At 45.1% G+C, this 16,570-nt stretch overlaps 1 protein-coding gene across 1 annotated transcript; it reads left to right on the top strand.

The window, feature by feature from the left end:
* The first annotated feature begins 625 nt into the window (after positions 1–625).
* Positions 626–16,570, top strand: Gsg1l2 (GSG1 like 2). The gene is made up of 5 exons (XM_021175434.1): positions 626–935; positions 9,285–9,332; positions 11,875–12,027; positions 13,117–13,228; positions 16,036–16,570. Exons 1-5 carry the CDS (start codon positions 626–628, stop codon positions 16,283–16,285), a joined length of 873 nt encoding a protein of 290 aa, XP_021031093.1. The 3' UTR covers positions 16,286–16,570.

Genomic DNA, 16,570 nt, shown 5'->3' on the forward strand with positions numbered 1-16,570 from the left:
CAGGGGAATACTATTCCTCCTTGCAAAGAGTCAAGAGTTTTCTGCATATACCAAAGCAGGATGAGGTTTAAGGACATTTGTACTATGGAAAATAAAGTGGACACCTAAGCACAAATAATACATTGTTGCTTTCCTATGAGGCTTCCTGTAGAATTCCAAGACAACAAGGACAGTGGAGGCTTCCAGGGCCTGGGAGGACAGGGAGTGGAGAGTTGTTTAATGGTGACAGAGCTTTGACTTTGCAAGCTGAAAGGAGTTGTGGAGATGGAGGTGAACGTTTCCAAGCAATGTGACCATGTGTACTGTCACCGAACCGTACACTGGGTGGTTACGGCAGTAAATTTTATGGTATGCCTCTTTTACCACTGGCTTCTAAAATGGACCAATGTCCCCTGCACATACTCATCCTAGGGTGGATGGAAAGGCCCACTCTGAACCTCTTCCTAGGAGAATAGCTCTGGCCATGGTACTTACACTATATGCTGGAATATACACAGGTTCCCGCCAGGGGACCAGGAAGAAGCTGTGTCAGGATGCCAGATGGCAGGGCTGGGGGTGGATACTGTAATACAGTAGAGAGGAGGGGGCCCCTCGCTCACGCTGACACTGGGAGCTTCATTCTGCCATGGACAGGGCGAGGTGGCAGCGGATGCTGACCCTCCTCCCCATCTGCCTGGCCCTTGCCTTCTCCCTCACAGCCATGGGCAGCAGCCACTGGTGCGAGGGGATCCGACGAATGACAAAACCTCTATGCCAGGATCTCCTCGGGGGCTTGAACTGCATTCACTTCAGCCGGGCCAGCAGCAGCACGGGCAGTAGGCACGATGACAGCCAGGCTGTCCAGTACATCTGGGAGACAGGGGACGACAAGTTTATCCAACGCAGGTTCCATGTGGGGCTTTGGCAGTCCTGTGAGGAAAGCCTCAACAGCACAGGTGAGTGAGTCTGTGCGTCCCTGGGCCAACAGGAGCAGGATGGCCCTGAGAAGGGGCTCCAAGTCAGACTGCCTGGATCTGAATCTTGGGTCTGCCATGGACTGTCTATGTAATCTTAAGCAAGCCCTTTCTTTACTCTGAGTCTCAATCTTCTCATCTATAAAATGGGAGCCACGGAGGTGCTTATGGAGAAAGTGCGTGACGTCCTCTTTATCAAGTGCAAGTGTTCACCCACTTGCCGCTTGTCTCAGTCCCTCAAGAATCAAAGGTGGCCACTCCCCTCCTCTAAGCTTCATCCCTAAGATTCCTTTCTCACTCTAAAAGTTGCTGTTATTGTTGTTGTTGTTGTTGTTGTTGTTACTTGGGACGGGGTCTAACATTGTAGCCTTGGCTGGCCTGGAATGTAAATCAGGCTGATCCCAAACTCACAAAGATAGATCTGCCTTCCAATGCTGGGATTAAAGGTGTGTGCCGTCATACTCAGCTTTAAGTTTCTTTTTTTTTTTCCATTTTTTTATTAGGTATTTAGCTCATTTACATTTCCATTGCTATACCAAAAGTCCCCCATACCCACCCATGCACTACCCCTTTTTGGCCCTGGCGTTCCCCTGTACTGGGGCATATAAAGTTTGCAAGTCCAATGGGCCTCTCTTTCAAGTGATGGCCGACTAGGCCATCTTTCGATACATAATGCAGCTAGAGACAAGAGCTCCGGGGTACTGGTTAGTTCATATTGTTGTTCCACCTATAGGGTTGCAGTTCCCTTTAGTTCCTTGGGTGCTTTCTCTAGCTCCTCCATTGGGAGCCCTGTGATCCATCCAATAGCTGACTGTGAGCATCCACTTCTGTGTTTGCTAGACCCTGGCATAGTCTCACAAGAGACAGNTATATCTGGGTCCTTTCAGCAAAATCTTGCTAGTGTATGCAATGGTGTCAGCGTTTGGAAGCTGATCATGAGATGGATCCCTGGATATGGCAATCACTACGTGGTCCATCCTTTCGTCACACTTCCAAATTTTGTCTCTGTAACTCCTTCCATGGGTGTTTTGTTCCCTATTCTAAGAAGTGGCAAAGTGTCCACACTTTGGTCTTCGTTCTCTTGAGTTTAATGTGTTTAGCAAATTGTATCTTATATCTTTAAGTTTCTAATGTGTGTGTTTATGCACCTTAATTTTCAAAGTGCATGAGATTGTGTGTCTGTGTGTGTGTCTGTGTGTCTGTGTGTGTGTGTCTGTACTCACAGAGACCAGAAGAAGGCATCAGATCCCCAGCATCTAGAGTTGCAGGCAGTTGCGAGACACCTGACTTGTTCTGGAAACCAAAGCCAATGCCTATACAAGAAAGAGCTGCAAACTCTCTTCAACACTGACCCATTACCCCAGTTCCTCCAATGCTGAGTCTCTCTTGCGCTTTTAATGCCTCTTGAAACAGAGGATTCTAGTTCAAAAAAAAAAAAAAAAAACCAAAGCAAACACACACACACACACACACACACACACACACACACGCACGCACAGCCCTTAGCATCATTAGATCACCTCCAGATCTGTCACAATCATGGCCCATAACAAGTTACAGCCCTTATCTCAGTCTGTCCTTGAAACAGCCCTGCATGGCAGATGTCCTTCCCTCAGCTCTGAAGCAGGAGACTGGCACACGGAGAATTTGCACAGCAATAAGCCTTGTCTTGAGTCAGTCAGCCCCAATTCATTAACATCTTCCAGACTTTGTTGATAGATGGTGGGGGCTTATAAAGTAAAAGGCGAGGGAAGAAGAAAGAGAAGATGGGGAGGTGGTACATAGAGCAGAGTTACCTCACAAAGAATAGAAGACAGAAGAGTGCCAGCCCATGCTGTTAGACAGGCTGGCTGAGCTCTATGCTCAGGGCTAGTGAACTCCTCTGTTTTCACAGCAAAGGCCCCAAAGTGAAAAGGGGTGGCACCCCACTTACATCCCCACTTACATCCTCAGACTTACACTTCTCATTCAGATGTTTATTTTACCACCCTTGTAGCATCTGAAAAATTGTTCTTGCAGCCTAAGTAAACTGCAATAAAACTCTGAGATATGGTCTAACTACCTCCAACCCCATCCAAGCAGGCTACTGAGAGCAAGTGCATGCCCTACCTTAGCCTTTGCACTAAGAGTGATTCAGACACACCACTAAGGCTAGGAAAGGGAATTCTCTTCTCTCTAGAGTACTAGTGTATACAGTACACTCTCTTGACACCCCAACACCTTCCACCCACCCACAGTGACATTTGGCTTCTGATCCTGCCTCTTCTAGGATCACCAAGATAAGCCCATATTTTCTGTTTGGGAACTGTAGGCACCACATCCATGAGCGAATAATGGCTTAAGAACTTCTGTTCTGTTTCCAAATCTGTTCCCCCAACATCTGAGGTGGCTTCATTTATTTCCACAACTGAGCATAATGGAGGGATTGGAATCACCTTGGAAGTTTGTAAGCCTTCAGGCACCAAGCCCCAGAGGCTCTCAATTCAGTAGATGTGGGCTGGAGTCTAGAAACCTGCTCTTTGTTTATTTGGTTGGTTGGTTGGTTGGTTGGTTGGTTGGTTGGTTGGTTGGTTGGTTGGAATTTTTGTTATTGTTTTGTTTTGCAGTTTAGCTAAGGTAATATTTACATAGAGATAAGAGTCACACATTTTGAAAGGCTTAGAGATAAAACCACCATTCTCTGCCCCTTCCTTCAGGGGATACTTTCAATATGAAGGACAAACATGGATATCTTCATTTTAGACATTAACTATTGACTTTGTATTATAATTAATAAAACATATCACTCTGTGACAATACCCAAATAATGCCTGCCATCTTCTTGTCCAGCAATATCACTGCTGTATTCAATAAGCCACTAATTTCGACTAGATGTTGCTCATTCTGGCAACATACAGGATGTTCTCAGTATATTTATTGTTTGTGCAGATTTTTGCTCTCCCTGGATTTCTAATTGCTGCTTCTGTTCCCATCCTTGGAGTGTTGGCATTTCTTTTCCACTCAACTCTGTTCTCTCTAGAGTATGTATCTGTGTTTCTAATTTCCTTCCCTGGTGATTATGGCAGACATCACAGCTAAAGAAACACACCCCAGGACACAGAAAAAAACCCTCCAGATAGAAGAGAGTTGGAGGTATCATGGAGTATATTCACTAATGAGCATTTCCTTGCTGGGCATGAGACTAGGGGAACCAGGGTTTAACAGAGAGGGAGCCATAGTGCTGAGAGCTAAAAGCCACTGGAAAATATCTACTATAAAGGCAAAACAAGGAAGGGTGCAGTGATGGTTAAGACAGAAGCTCATCCATCCATGTTAGTGGACGAAGGAGATGCTACTTAGGTCTAGAGTCTTCATAAAGCAGGTGGCCATTGTATCAAGCCACCACATGTGCCTTAGTTTTAAATGTGTGTGTGTGTTTGTATGGGCATGTTGAAGGGGGCTATGTGTGTCTGCATATATGTGGAGACCAGAGGACAACCTCAGATGCCATCCTTGAAAATGACACCTGCTTTAAGTCAGGGTCTCTCATTGGCCCTGACCTCACTAATTAAGCAAAAATGGCTGGCCAGCAATCCACCCCAGGATTCTCCAGTCTCCACTCCCCCACCATTGGGACTGCAAGCTAACACCACCATGCCCATCTTTTAACTTGGGTTCTGAGGCTCGAACTCATGCTTTCAAGGCAAGCAGTTTATCAACTGAGTTGTCCTCCCCAAGGCCCGTATCTGGGATTTTAACAGATGGAGATCAGGAGTCAGGATGTTCCAGGCAGACAGAAATGAGTTGACCTTGTCTGAAGTGGCCAAATCAGTCTTTGCCACTAGAACACAGGGCAAGGAACAGGAGAAAGCCTCGAGCTCAAGTGGCCATTTCGTGTCACTGGGGCAGCTGCTTCCCCCTTTTATGGGGGTTGGGGGGAAGTCTAACTGGAGAACTCGGGTACTATACTGGCATTGTCGTGCTATTTGTGATGTCTGAGTGGGGAGGGTGAGGATAGGATCAGGAAATTAGAGAGATGCAAGTTGCTTTCCCTCTGGAAAACATGGCCTCAGCTGGACTTAAGGAAAGGGAAGAGCTGGTCTTTAAGGAGGCACAAAAGCAGGTATCAGCTGGCCATCTGCATGAAGTGTGTGTCCCTTAGTCATGGCAACACGAGGCTGGTACCTGGTACAAATTGTCCCTAAGACTTAAGATAAAGTCGTTAGTCAGCTTATGTGCATGTAGCGGGGATGTCCTCATCCTAAAACAGGATATGGGGGCAACATTAAGAGACTGTGAAGCTCTTTTGAACTCCTTCCTCTAGCACGGCGTTCTCAGCCTTCCCAGTGCTGCAACCCTTTAATACAGTTCCTCACGTTGTGTTGACCCCAACCATAAAATGATCTTCATTGCTAATCCATAACTGTAGTTTTGCTACTGTTGTGAATCACAATGTAAATACTTTTGGAGATAGAGGTTTGCCAAAGGTTGAGAACCACTTTAGAGGCTTTATGGGAAGCCCTCTTGACATTCCCGTCAACCCAGGGAACACACACACACACACACACCACTTCCACTTGGATGATACTAGAGGGCCTTTCCTACATCAGCTGGTGCACACTCTAAATGTTAAAGAAGACTAGTGTTCTTGGCAATTCACACACAGTCTTGAGTAGAAATTAAGGATGTGTTTCTTGGTTCCTTCCCAACTTTCACACCTCTGTTCTTCTTGAGTTCAGGCTGGGAAGAACCTTTAACAAGGACCTCACTGGATGGTTCTAAACTCACTCCACAGGCATGTTCTCTAAAGAAAATAAACAATGAGAGTTTAAGGATGGAAATTATTGCATATTATATTTTTTCTTAGAAACTCACAATGTCTATTAGTATGTAAAATATCTTTGCCAAGTTCCACACACCCCCCCAAAAAAAATTGATTAATATGACACATCGCAATGTTTCCCAAAATTCATTAGAGGTTTCTACATTCACATTTATTTATATTATTTATATGACAATTACAGAGAGAAACTGTGTTGTAGAAGTGCATGTGCACCGTTGAAGGTTGTGTAGCTAGAGCCTGATGAACTTGGGCTTCTCCTGTCACCCTATAATCTAATAGCCATTGTGAGTGCTTTCTGCCCATTTGTCTAAAGTTCCTCTGCTCACATCATCCATACTTCTTGGTGTAAGAAAGTTAAGGTTTCTAAATGTTACCACATTGCCATTGTTTTAAGACAGAAGAAAGAAATCCTCTCAGAAAAGAATTCACCATCCCAGAACACATTATCCTCTCCATGTTTTGCAGGATGTACCAAAAGCAAAAAACTTAGTGTTCAGTTTTTACTTGATATTGAAATTAATTAATACCTAACATAGTAGAGGGTAAGTCAAAGCTAGATATTAGGAGTTACCAATTCTCTGAAACTTCATGGTGGCTCACGACCATCTGTAAGATGTGATGCCTTCTTCACGCAGGTGTACATGCAGACAGAGAGCTCATACATTAAAGGTAATAATCATGGACTGGAGAGATGGCTCAGCGGTTAAGAACACTGACTGCTCTTCTAGAGGCCCTGAGTTCAATTCCCAGCAACCACATGGTGGCTCACAACCATCTGTAATGGGATCCAATGCCCTCTTGTGGTGTGTCTGAAGACAGCTACAGTGTACTCATCATATATATAAAATAAATAAATAAAATCTTTTAAAAATAATAATCATAATAAATAAAAGCTATAAATGCAAAGAGCTCAAAGGAGGTGGTAACAGGCATCTATGAATTTGGGATTGCCAGTGACCTTGAACTTCATGCCTTGGCCAAGGAGTCATCTCTTCGATTTCAACTCAGCATTGAGGTAAGGTCCTCTTGGGAGCTCAATACAGACAGATCCTTTGCTTTTACAAAGGGAGAGATTTGAATTTTTCAGTCTCCCAGTTGAAAAATCTGTTTAGAGCTTTACAAAGGCCCCCAAAGGCCTGTTTGCAATAAGGTACGGAACATCACACTGAATCACTGACTGCATCACAAACACCCAGGATTCAGGGCAGAAGAAAGGAAGGGTCCGAACAGAAAGGAAGGAGAAGTGGAACAAACAGTGGAGAGGGTGTTCACGGGGTGGAATGGGCTCGGTGTCACTGGCAAAAAAAAAAAAAAAAAAAAAGACTCTGGTCTCAGAAAGATGTTCCTAACCAAGTGCAGGATTTAAGGGTGGGTCAGCACCTCAGTTCTGTGGCACTGGACCTGACTGAGATCAGGTTCCCCATCTAAATCAGCTCGTCTCCCTGCAAGTGGGCCCTGCAATGCTTTAAAAGGGAGACTACATCTCTTTTTTCTCATTCTGAAATAAACGTTTGCAGTAAAGCTCCTGAAGAGAGCCTTGGCTCTCGTCTTCTTTTCCGTGGGCAAATCTGAGTCAACGATACGTGTTTGAGTAGACCCTGGGCTGTTGTGCTGAACTCAGGGCATTCAGACAAGGGAAACTGGGTAGCCCTTGGGGCCTTGATTCTGGGGAAGGACTCTGGGACAGAGTCTGAGCACCCAGGCCTTGTAATGCAGTCTCCTACGGCTGGCTTGATGTGCCTCTTGGCTGCCCAGGCCCTGCCAAGCTATGTAACACCCGCCTCTCTGGCTTCATGGGATTTGTAAAGATTTTTCTTCTTAATCCTGCTGGCTTTGTTCAGAAGGAACACTGTTTCTGGGGATTCGCATTAATCAAGGGGTCACTCAGGTCTAGCTCTCAGGGCCCAGCTAATCTTGTCCTTCTAAGCTATTGGGAATTCTCTTAATCTGTGCAGCTGGCCTTCTGGTGCTCTGTGCCCTGTCCCTGGTCTGCTCCTGGATTCTGCTGCCCCTGCCCCTGCCCCTGCCCTGTTCATGGTTTCCCTTGCCCCTGCCCCTGCCCCTGCCCCTGCCCTGTTCATGGTTTCCCTTACCCCTGTCCCTGCCCCACCCCTGCCCCACCCTTACCCTACCCCCTGGCTTCTCCTGCATTACTGCTGAGAGAGACAGCTCTCCTCAGAATAAGGACACTCACTTCTTTCATGTGCTTGGGGTGCGATTTGAGGGTGTCCCCCAAAGGTTCAAGTACTGAGCCTGGTTCAGTGTGGTGGTTAAGGCAGTAGAATTTTTTTCAGAGGTGGGAGCTAGTGAAAGATGATTAGGTCATTGGCTGCTACCTTCTTTCTCCTGAGAGCCTGGTTAGTTCCTGAATTGGTAAATCCCTTGTGCCTCCTGTCACACAGTGGCTGCTCTCTACCTCTTGTGTCTACTCCCACCGGGACAGTATCTGCCATGTGTAATTTAACTAGAAGTCCAGGTCCTCATCAGAGCCAAGCTGAAGCCAGGCTCTTGCTCTTCTAGGTCCAGAATTGTAAGCTAAAAATCTACTCATTTTCTTGGTAAAGTATCCAGACTTGAGTATTATGCTATAGCAGAAACAGAGCATTTATCAGATCCCCTGTACTGGGGCATATAAACAGAGCATACATCTCCAAGCATTAGGTAGAGAGATAGCAGATAGTGATGTAGAGAAATGTGCCAATGCTCAGGTATGAAAGCCCCAATTTTTCCTTCCTTCCTTCCTTTCTTTCTTCCTTTCCAGTACTAGGAATTAAACCTAGGGCTTTTCAAATGTTAGGCAAATCCCCTGCTGAGCCACACCCACAGCCTCGAAAACCCCACTTTCAATCTCTCTATCAACATGTATCTTGTTTGGAGCCTGGCTTTCAAATCTGCAAGATAGAAAGCCTCATACTGGCCTCTGTCAACAATTAGGCACAAAAATGCTCCAAGCAATCTATCACATATATCAAAAACTACCTTACTACAAAGTCTGGAAGGTTCTTGTGGTAATGGAGATAGTCACAGAAGCTCACTCAGGGACTGGACTGCCAAATGATGTGTGTGTGTAGTGTCTCCCCCCAGCTACACACACACACACTGTCTTCTGCCGCTGCCTGCCTCCCTTTTCCTCCACTCCCTCTGCCGGTCCCCCTTCCTCGCTCTACCATTTCTCCACCCCTTCACTCTATTTCCACTCTCCCACCATCAGAGCCTCTTTTTACCCCAGCCATGAAGGATCCTTTCTAGCTTCTGCTTTTACTAATGTTTACTTCCACCTGGCTGTGCATGCTTAAGGGTAACATGCTAGACTATGCCTGGGAAAATGTATGATATCTGTCTTTCTGGGCCTGGGTTACCCATTCATAAAAGAATGTTTTCTAGTCCCATGCAATGTTCTATAAACTCATTTTTTCTTCACAGCTGAATAGAATTGTACATACACAGCATGTTTTCCTTATCTGTTTGCTGTCTGCAGAACAGGGCTTGACTGTGTTCTTGTCTTCCAGGTGAGCGCTGCAGGTGCTTTCTGGGCATAGTGCCCACCGAGGGACAAGGTAAGCATCATGCTTGCATCCAGGGTCTCTCACAATTTGACTGGTTCCAATTGTTTTCTTGGAAATGGAGAAAATGATGAAATGGTTAGTTATGGTTTTCCTGTGAAGACAACGGAGGCTCCATTCATGTGCCTTATAGCCCTGATGGGCTGGAAGATGGCAGTCAGCTTCACAAGGTGACAAGAAACTAGTGGAGTCTGCAGCTTCCTGAATCATAAATATTTCTATTGTGGCCAGTCTCATGCTCCGTGGGTAAGAAAGAGGCCAAGTTGGAATACCACGGCCTCGTGTGTGCTTTCTTCTCTCCATCACCCATTCAGTTCGTGCTTGATATCTTGATGTCTGCTCTTCCATCAAGAATAGAGGCTTTATGAAGCTGCGGAGACAACTGTGCTAGTCTTAGGCATTTCTCTGTCCCACCAGCTGTCTTGCCTGGTTGGTAGTAGAACTTTTACAAACTTCTACTTCCCTTCCATCCCCTCTTTCCATTCTGCTCCACCCCACATCCAACACAGCTCCAGTTGTGTTCCCAGCAAGGGTGCACAAACAGCTTGCATAAGAACAAGGGATGCTGGTGGAACTGGAGCCCCACCCAAAGCTCCTAATGCTCAAATCCTTCTGCCCTCGTATTTAATTTTATGTCTCTTCTTTTATAGATTGGGAAGGGGGTGAATCTGCACACCTGTTTGCAGGTGTCTGTAGAGACCAGAAGAGGTATGGGATTCCCCTGAAGCTGGAGTTACAGGTGGTTGTCTCACCAGACTTGGATGCTAGTAACTGAATGCTGGTTCCCTTCAAGAGTAGAAAGTGTAGGGCTGGAGAGATAGCTCAGCAGTTAAGAGCACTGACTGCTCTTCTAGAGGAGTTCAAATCCCAGCAACCACTTGGTGGCTCATAATCATCTGTAATAGAATCTGATTTCCTCTTCTGGTGTGTCTAAAGACAGCTACAGTGTAATTATAAATAAAATAAATACTTCCTTGTTTTTAAAATAGGGAGAAAGTAGCAAGTGCTCTTAGCCATAGAGCCATCTCACCCGCCCCTGTGCATCTTCTGTAAAAGGTAGAGACAAGGTCTCCTCTTGAATCAAAATAATGTGCTGACTCTTTTTTTTTTCTTATTTAAAACTATTTTTATTTTATTTTATTTTATTTTATAGATATTTTCTTTATTTACATCTCAAATGCTATCCCAAAAGTTCCCTATACCCTCCCCCTGCCCTGCTCCTCTACCCACCCACTCCCACTTCTTGGTCCTGGAGATCCCCTGTACTGGGGCATATAAAGTTTGCAAGACCTAGGGGCCTCTCTTCCCAATGATGGCCAACTAGGCCATCCTCTGCTACATATACAGCTAGAGACACAAGCTCTGGGGGTACTGATAAGTTCATAATATTGTTCCACCTATAGGGTTGCAGACCCCTTCAGCCCCTTGGGTGCTTTCTCTAGCTTCTCCATTGGGGGCCCTGTGTTCCATCCTATAAATGACTGTGAGCATCCACTTCTGTATTTGCCAGGCACTAGCATAGCATCAGACTAGACAGCTATATCAGGGTCCCTTCCGCAAAATCTTGCTGACATATGCAATAGTGTCTGGATTTGGTGGCAGATTATGGGATGGATCCCCAGGTGGGGTAGTCTCTGGATGGCCCATCCTTTCATCTTGGCTCCAAATTTTGTCTCTGTAACTCCTTCCATGGGTGTTTTGTTCCCTATTCTAAGGAGGAATGAAGTATCCACACATTGGTCTTCCTTCTTCATGATTTTCTTGTGTTTATGTACTGACTCTTAAGCTGGAGAGTGGACATTCCCAGAATCTCTTGCAGTCCTATGCCAGGGTGTTGCTTATGTTTTTCCTCCGGCCTGTGGGAAGTATTTGTACCAATCTCCTTGAGACTCTAGGATTCCCTTGACCCACCAAGTTACTAAAACTCAACAAAGGTACCTTTGGTCTTCACATTGAAAGCTTATAATATCAAGGTGTCTCACATCACTGCCTCTTCTTACATGAGTCCACAGGAAGTACTTATGCTGGAAGCTTGATCTCCAGGGCAGAGTAACTGAGAGATGATGGGGGACTTTAGAGGTGGAGACTATGGGAGGTTTTAGATCATTGTGGGTGCTGCTCAGAAGGAATCAATGTAATTCCCTTGCACGAACCCTGAGTTACTTCCCATGAAAGAGTGTTAGGAGGAGGAGGAGGAGGGGAGAAGGAGGGGGAGGGAGAGGAGGGAGGAAGAGGAGGAGGGGGAGGAAGAGGAGGAGGGGAAGGGGAAGGAGACGATGACAATGACCTGTGGCTTCATGTTAGCTTGGAATATATGATTCCATGACCACAGTGTAATAAGATAACTAAGGCAGTTTAGCAAGAACCTGGCCCATGCTGTTTGGACTTTACAGCATCCAAAACAGCTAATTTAATAGACCTTTTATCTACAATATATCTAGCCTCCAGTTTTTTGTTATAAGAACAGAAACCAAAGAATCAAACCTTCCAGTTATAGATTCTGAATGCTCACCGTATCTGTCCTTTCTGTTTATAGGAGTTTTATGGCTCTCCATTGGGGCTGAAGTCTTGGATATCTTCCTGATACTGACAGGTGTCATCCTCCTGGGCTTCAGCATGAGTTGTTACAGTTCCAGATGCAGCTGGCTCAACGTGGACGCCTCAGTGGCTATCCTCATGGTGCTTGCAGGTATTTCCTAGCAGGAGCAGTTTCTCCCAGACCACTCCAGGGAGGACATGGTGCTTCAAGCCACGGAATAGGCTGGCTGGCTCCCTCCAGTCACTGGCCAGCTCAATAAAATGGCTGGTCTTCTGGATAAGTCACTGGACTGATTCCACTGGGCGGAAGTAGTATTGAAAAGGAAGAAGCTGGGCACAGGTGGAGAGAAACACTTACCAGTTCATGTCACAGTCAGGAAAGAGGCTGCGCTGGTGTTGGGAATAGCAATGAGCTCACATAGCAGAGAGGTTAGGCTTGAGTGCACAGAGGAGTCCTGAGGCCAAGCCTCTGTTACAAGAATATAAGTATGCCACATATGTGTGTGTGTGTGTGTGTGTGTGTGTGTGTGTGTGTGTGTACACTTGTTTATATGCAAGCATATATTAAGTAACACTAGGAGAATTACCTAACTACCATAAGTTAAGTGTTATAGCTAGGCTCTGGTAAAGACAAAATAAGAGTGTACCTACTATATAGATTTTGGTATCTTAAAAATTATCACCAACACTTGGTATAAATGTTCCACAAAGAACTCTTTATTATTTTTTAAAACTACCTCTGCTCTCTGAGCAACTTAGCTTGGCCTTCTAAGGTCCTTAAGTTTATTTCCACCAAGATAGAATCCTAAACATGCGGCTTCCTTCCAGCCTCCAGACGGACACACTAGGTTCTGTTAATGTGTATCATCCAATTTGTTCATCACTCCTGTGTCTGATGAACCTAACACATCTTGCCCAGGTCACAGATATGATAAGTAGAAAGATAAAATCCAACTACTACATCTTCCATAGCAAAGAGCAGAGCCACAGACACGTGGAAATTCCTGCTCAGGTCCTGGTATCTACTATGTTCTCTTGGTTATGATCAGGCCTGTTTGTGGGTGTCTCTTCGGTTTATACTGTGGGGGTGAGATATCAATCAGATGGACTCTTTAAGGATCCATACATGCACATACTACCTAAGATCTGTAGTGCTTGAGCACCCAGCACATGCAGGGTAGAGAAACTGGCCCACTGTGCTGTGTTCTTAGGTGTGACTCATGAAGCTTTGCTTACACAGGACTCCTGGGCATGGTGGCTCACATGATGTACACAACTAGTTTTCAAATCACCGTGAACCTAGGACCAGAAGATTGGCGGCCTCAGACATGGGACTATGGCTGGTCCTATTGGTAAGTTTCTTGGTTACAAGCACTGATGAACCAGAAAAGATGAACATAGATTTTTGCAAGTAAATAGACATTGTGATAGAGCTGATACCTGCTACTCTTGTGACACTTGCTTAAGGTTTGTTTCATAATTTAGTTTCTTATTTAAAATTTTAATACAAGATGGTTTTTATCACATTCTTTCTCTGCCACCAACTATACTCAGATCCTCTCTGCCTCCCAACCTACGCAATATCACCCCTGTCAAAAAATCAAAATCAAGACAAAGAAAGAAAGAAAACCCAATAATACAAAAAATACCAAAACAAAACAAACTAGAGAGAGAGAGACTTCATTTTTTGTTGCCCAAATACTCCTATAATCCTGAGTATAGAGCCTACCCAGAAATGTTGATTGACACTCACTAGGAGAAAACAGATTCTCCCTTTCCCAGAAAGTATCAATTGCAAACATGCTCTTGGTTAGAGGTAAGAGCTCATGTCTGCTTAGCCTGCTCAGTACTGAGATTTTATCCAATTTGAACCTGTGGAGATCTTATGCATGCAGTCAGAGTCTCTGGGAGTTCATAGGTGAATCAGTCTTACTGTGTCAGGACAACACCGTTCTCACCCATCACCCCTGACTCTTACGGTCTTCCTGCCTCCTCTTCCCCATAGATCTCTGAACCTCCAAGGGAGAGATTAATTTAAAACACCTCATTTGGAGCTGAGTGCTCCGAAGTCTTTCACTCTCTGCCCAATTGTGGGTCTCTGTGTTAATTACCATCTGCTGCTAGAAGATGCTTCTCTGATGAGGGCTGATTGATACTGTTCTATGAGTATAGTAGTATGTCATTAGAAGTCATTTTATTCTTGTATCACTTTATAGAATGATAGTAGTAGGTTTTTCCCTAGGGTTCATGACCTAACTAACTAACCTAACTCAGATTCTTGGATATTTTAACAGTGTTAGGTATGGATTCCATCTTATGGAGTGGGACCTAAGTCCAATCAAAAAGTGGTTGGTTACTCCTACAGCGTCTGTGACACTGTTGCACAGTAGATCTTGCAGGTGACTGTTGCAGGTCGCAGAGTTTGTAGCTGGGTGACACTGGTGATAACCTCTCTCCTCTGATAGCATACAGAGTACCTTCTAGTACCATGAACACGAGCCAGTAGGAGTGAAACTTCTAGCTGGGCATCAGCTTGATCCCTCCATCTTTAATGATGAATATAAGCTGAGTCTTCAGCAGTAAGGCGTCAGCTTGGAGAGAATAAATATGTTATATTTACACAAACTACTTGGCAGATGGCAAAGTCTAGATTTTTAAACACAGATTGGAGGTTTTTTTCCTGAGCTAGACCCTTTTAGACCTAGCTTCTATTTCTACCAGAAAGACATGACACACAAGGTCTATCTCTAACCGAAAGACGCCGTCATGCTATACAAGACCCCCATGGGGATTTCTTTGTAACTTCTTGTTTTTGCAGTGCTGGAGATCAAACCAAGGCATTCACGCGTGCTGTGCTTTTCCACTGGTCTGCTTCAGCAGCCCCAAATATATCGTATCTTAAAAAGTCAGTGCGTGTGTGCGTGCATATTGTCATCCCACACAGTAACCTCTAATGCTGGGAGAAAGCCACCAACTTCAAAATGGAGGCATTGGTGTCAAAACCTGACAAAATAGAATCAAAGAAAGTCAGATGCTGAGAGCACTCACTCATAATTGTCCTGATGCCTGGAGCTTTTAAAAAGTTAAAAAACAAAATTCTAGGCAGAAATTTACTGTGGGTTACACTAAGACAACTCGAGGCATAGGGAGAGTCAGCCACTTAAATAGGAACCCCAGCATGCTCTGTGTAGCACAAGCTTGACCCGCAAACCACTAGGGTCAGTTGTACCACCAAAACTACAAGCCTTACCTAGCAACTATGCACAACCGCCAATCACAGCTTCCCAGCTCCTGAAGGACACAAGACAACTCATCCACTTTTCTTTTTCAGAAACCAACTTTTCTCTCTGTTCTCCAGAAATGCCAGAGGCTGCCCACTGCTGTCAGCCCCGGTGTTCTGGATTGCACTTTTCTTCACTATATGTGCCAAATAAAGTCTTTGCTTGAAGAACTATCTTTATAGTTTCACTTGGTGCTGACAGTTATTTTCCTGTCTGTAAAACTCACTTTTGGCAATCACTCCCTCATTCTGCTATTAAGCTTCGTGCTGCACCTGCTTCTAAACCCTTCTCAGCTTTAGTCTCCCCAGTCTGAAGATGTTAACATTTATTTATAACTGGGACTCTGTACACTGTGCCTTCCACCTGTGCCTTCCTTCTTAACTTGTTTGTAGTATACAAGACATCTGAGGGCCAGCCAATCATCCATAATCAGACTTTGGCTAATGTCCTGCGCTCTCTCTCTCTCTCTCTCTCTCTCTCTCTCTCTCTCTCTNTGTGTGTGTGTGTGTGTGTGTGTGTGTGTGTGTGTGTGTGTGTGTAAGGGTGTGTAAGAACTCAGTGGGACTATGCAAGACTTCTTTCTTATCTTCTGGAAATCCTGAACCCTAAGTACTGTGTGTTGCTCATTCTTATAAACCCTGCAGTCCCTTCCCTTATCATTTTCCAGGAAGTGCAGAACTTTATAATCTCCTTCAACAGAAAATCCACCTGTGAAAGGAAACCTCCCAACCTTATCCTAAGACACACCTAAAGGCACAAAGCAGCATTCCCTGTGGGTAACAGCAATGTCTCTACCTCCAAGTGGGTGGCTGCCCCCTCCCCCAGAGCAGCCCTGGAATTCCACTCTAGGTCTTTTCTAACTGTGCCTTCTATTGCAGTCTTGCCTGGGGATCTTTTGCTCTCTGTATGGCTGTTTCAGTGGCGACCATGAGCAGATACACCACAGCCCAAGCAGAGGTGCCAAGGGCACAGAAAGGTGGTCCATACCCTCAGCACAACACCCCACAGCCTGGGCCTTCACAGAAGGTTTGGCAAACAGGAGCGACTCCCCATCCTGTGGGACACGTCTTCACGAATGTTCCTGGGCACCTGCCCCCAGGTACAGGAGGCAAAGTGTCCATGTGCTAGCCAGTGCTGCATGTGTGGATGAGCCAGGCATTTATTACCACAATGAACAACACTGGAGTGGAGTTCAGAAGACCACAGTATAGGTAAACTTTCCACTACCCCTCTCTGGACTTAGCCTCTCATGTCTCCTACAACTCCTGTATCTTTAGAGGAAATAATGTCTACAGAAGATATCAACTATTAACACCCCACTATAAAGGAACATTGTCATTTCTCTGACTCTGAGTTTAATCAATATCCCAAAGAAAGTGGGATCATGAAAGTATTAAGGGCAAAAATGATGAA

Source organism: Mus caroli, chromosome 11 (assembly GCF_900094665.2).
Source record: "Mus caroli chromosome 11, CAROLI_EIJ_v1.1, whole genome shotgun sequence".
Lineage (NCBI taxonomy): Eukaryota > Metazoa > Chordata > Mammalia > Rodentia > Muridae > Mus > Mus caroli.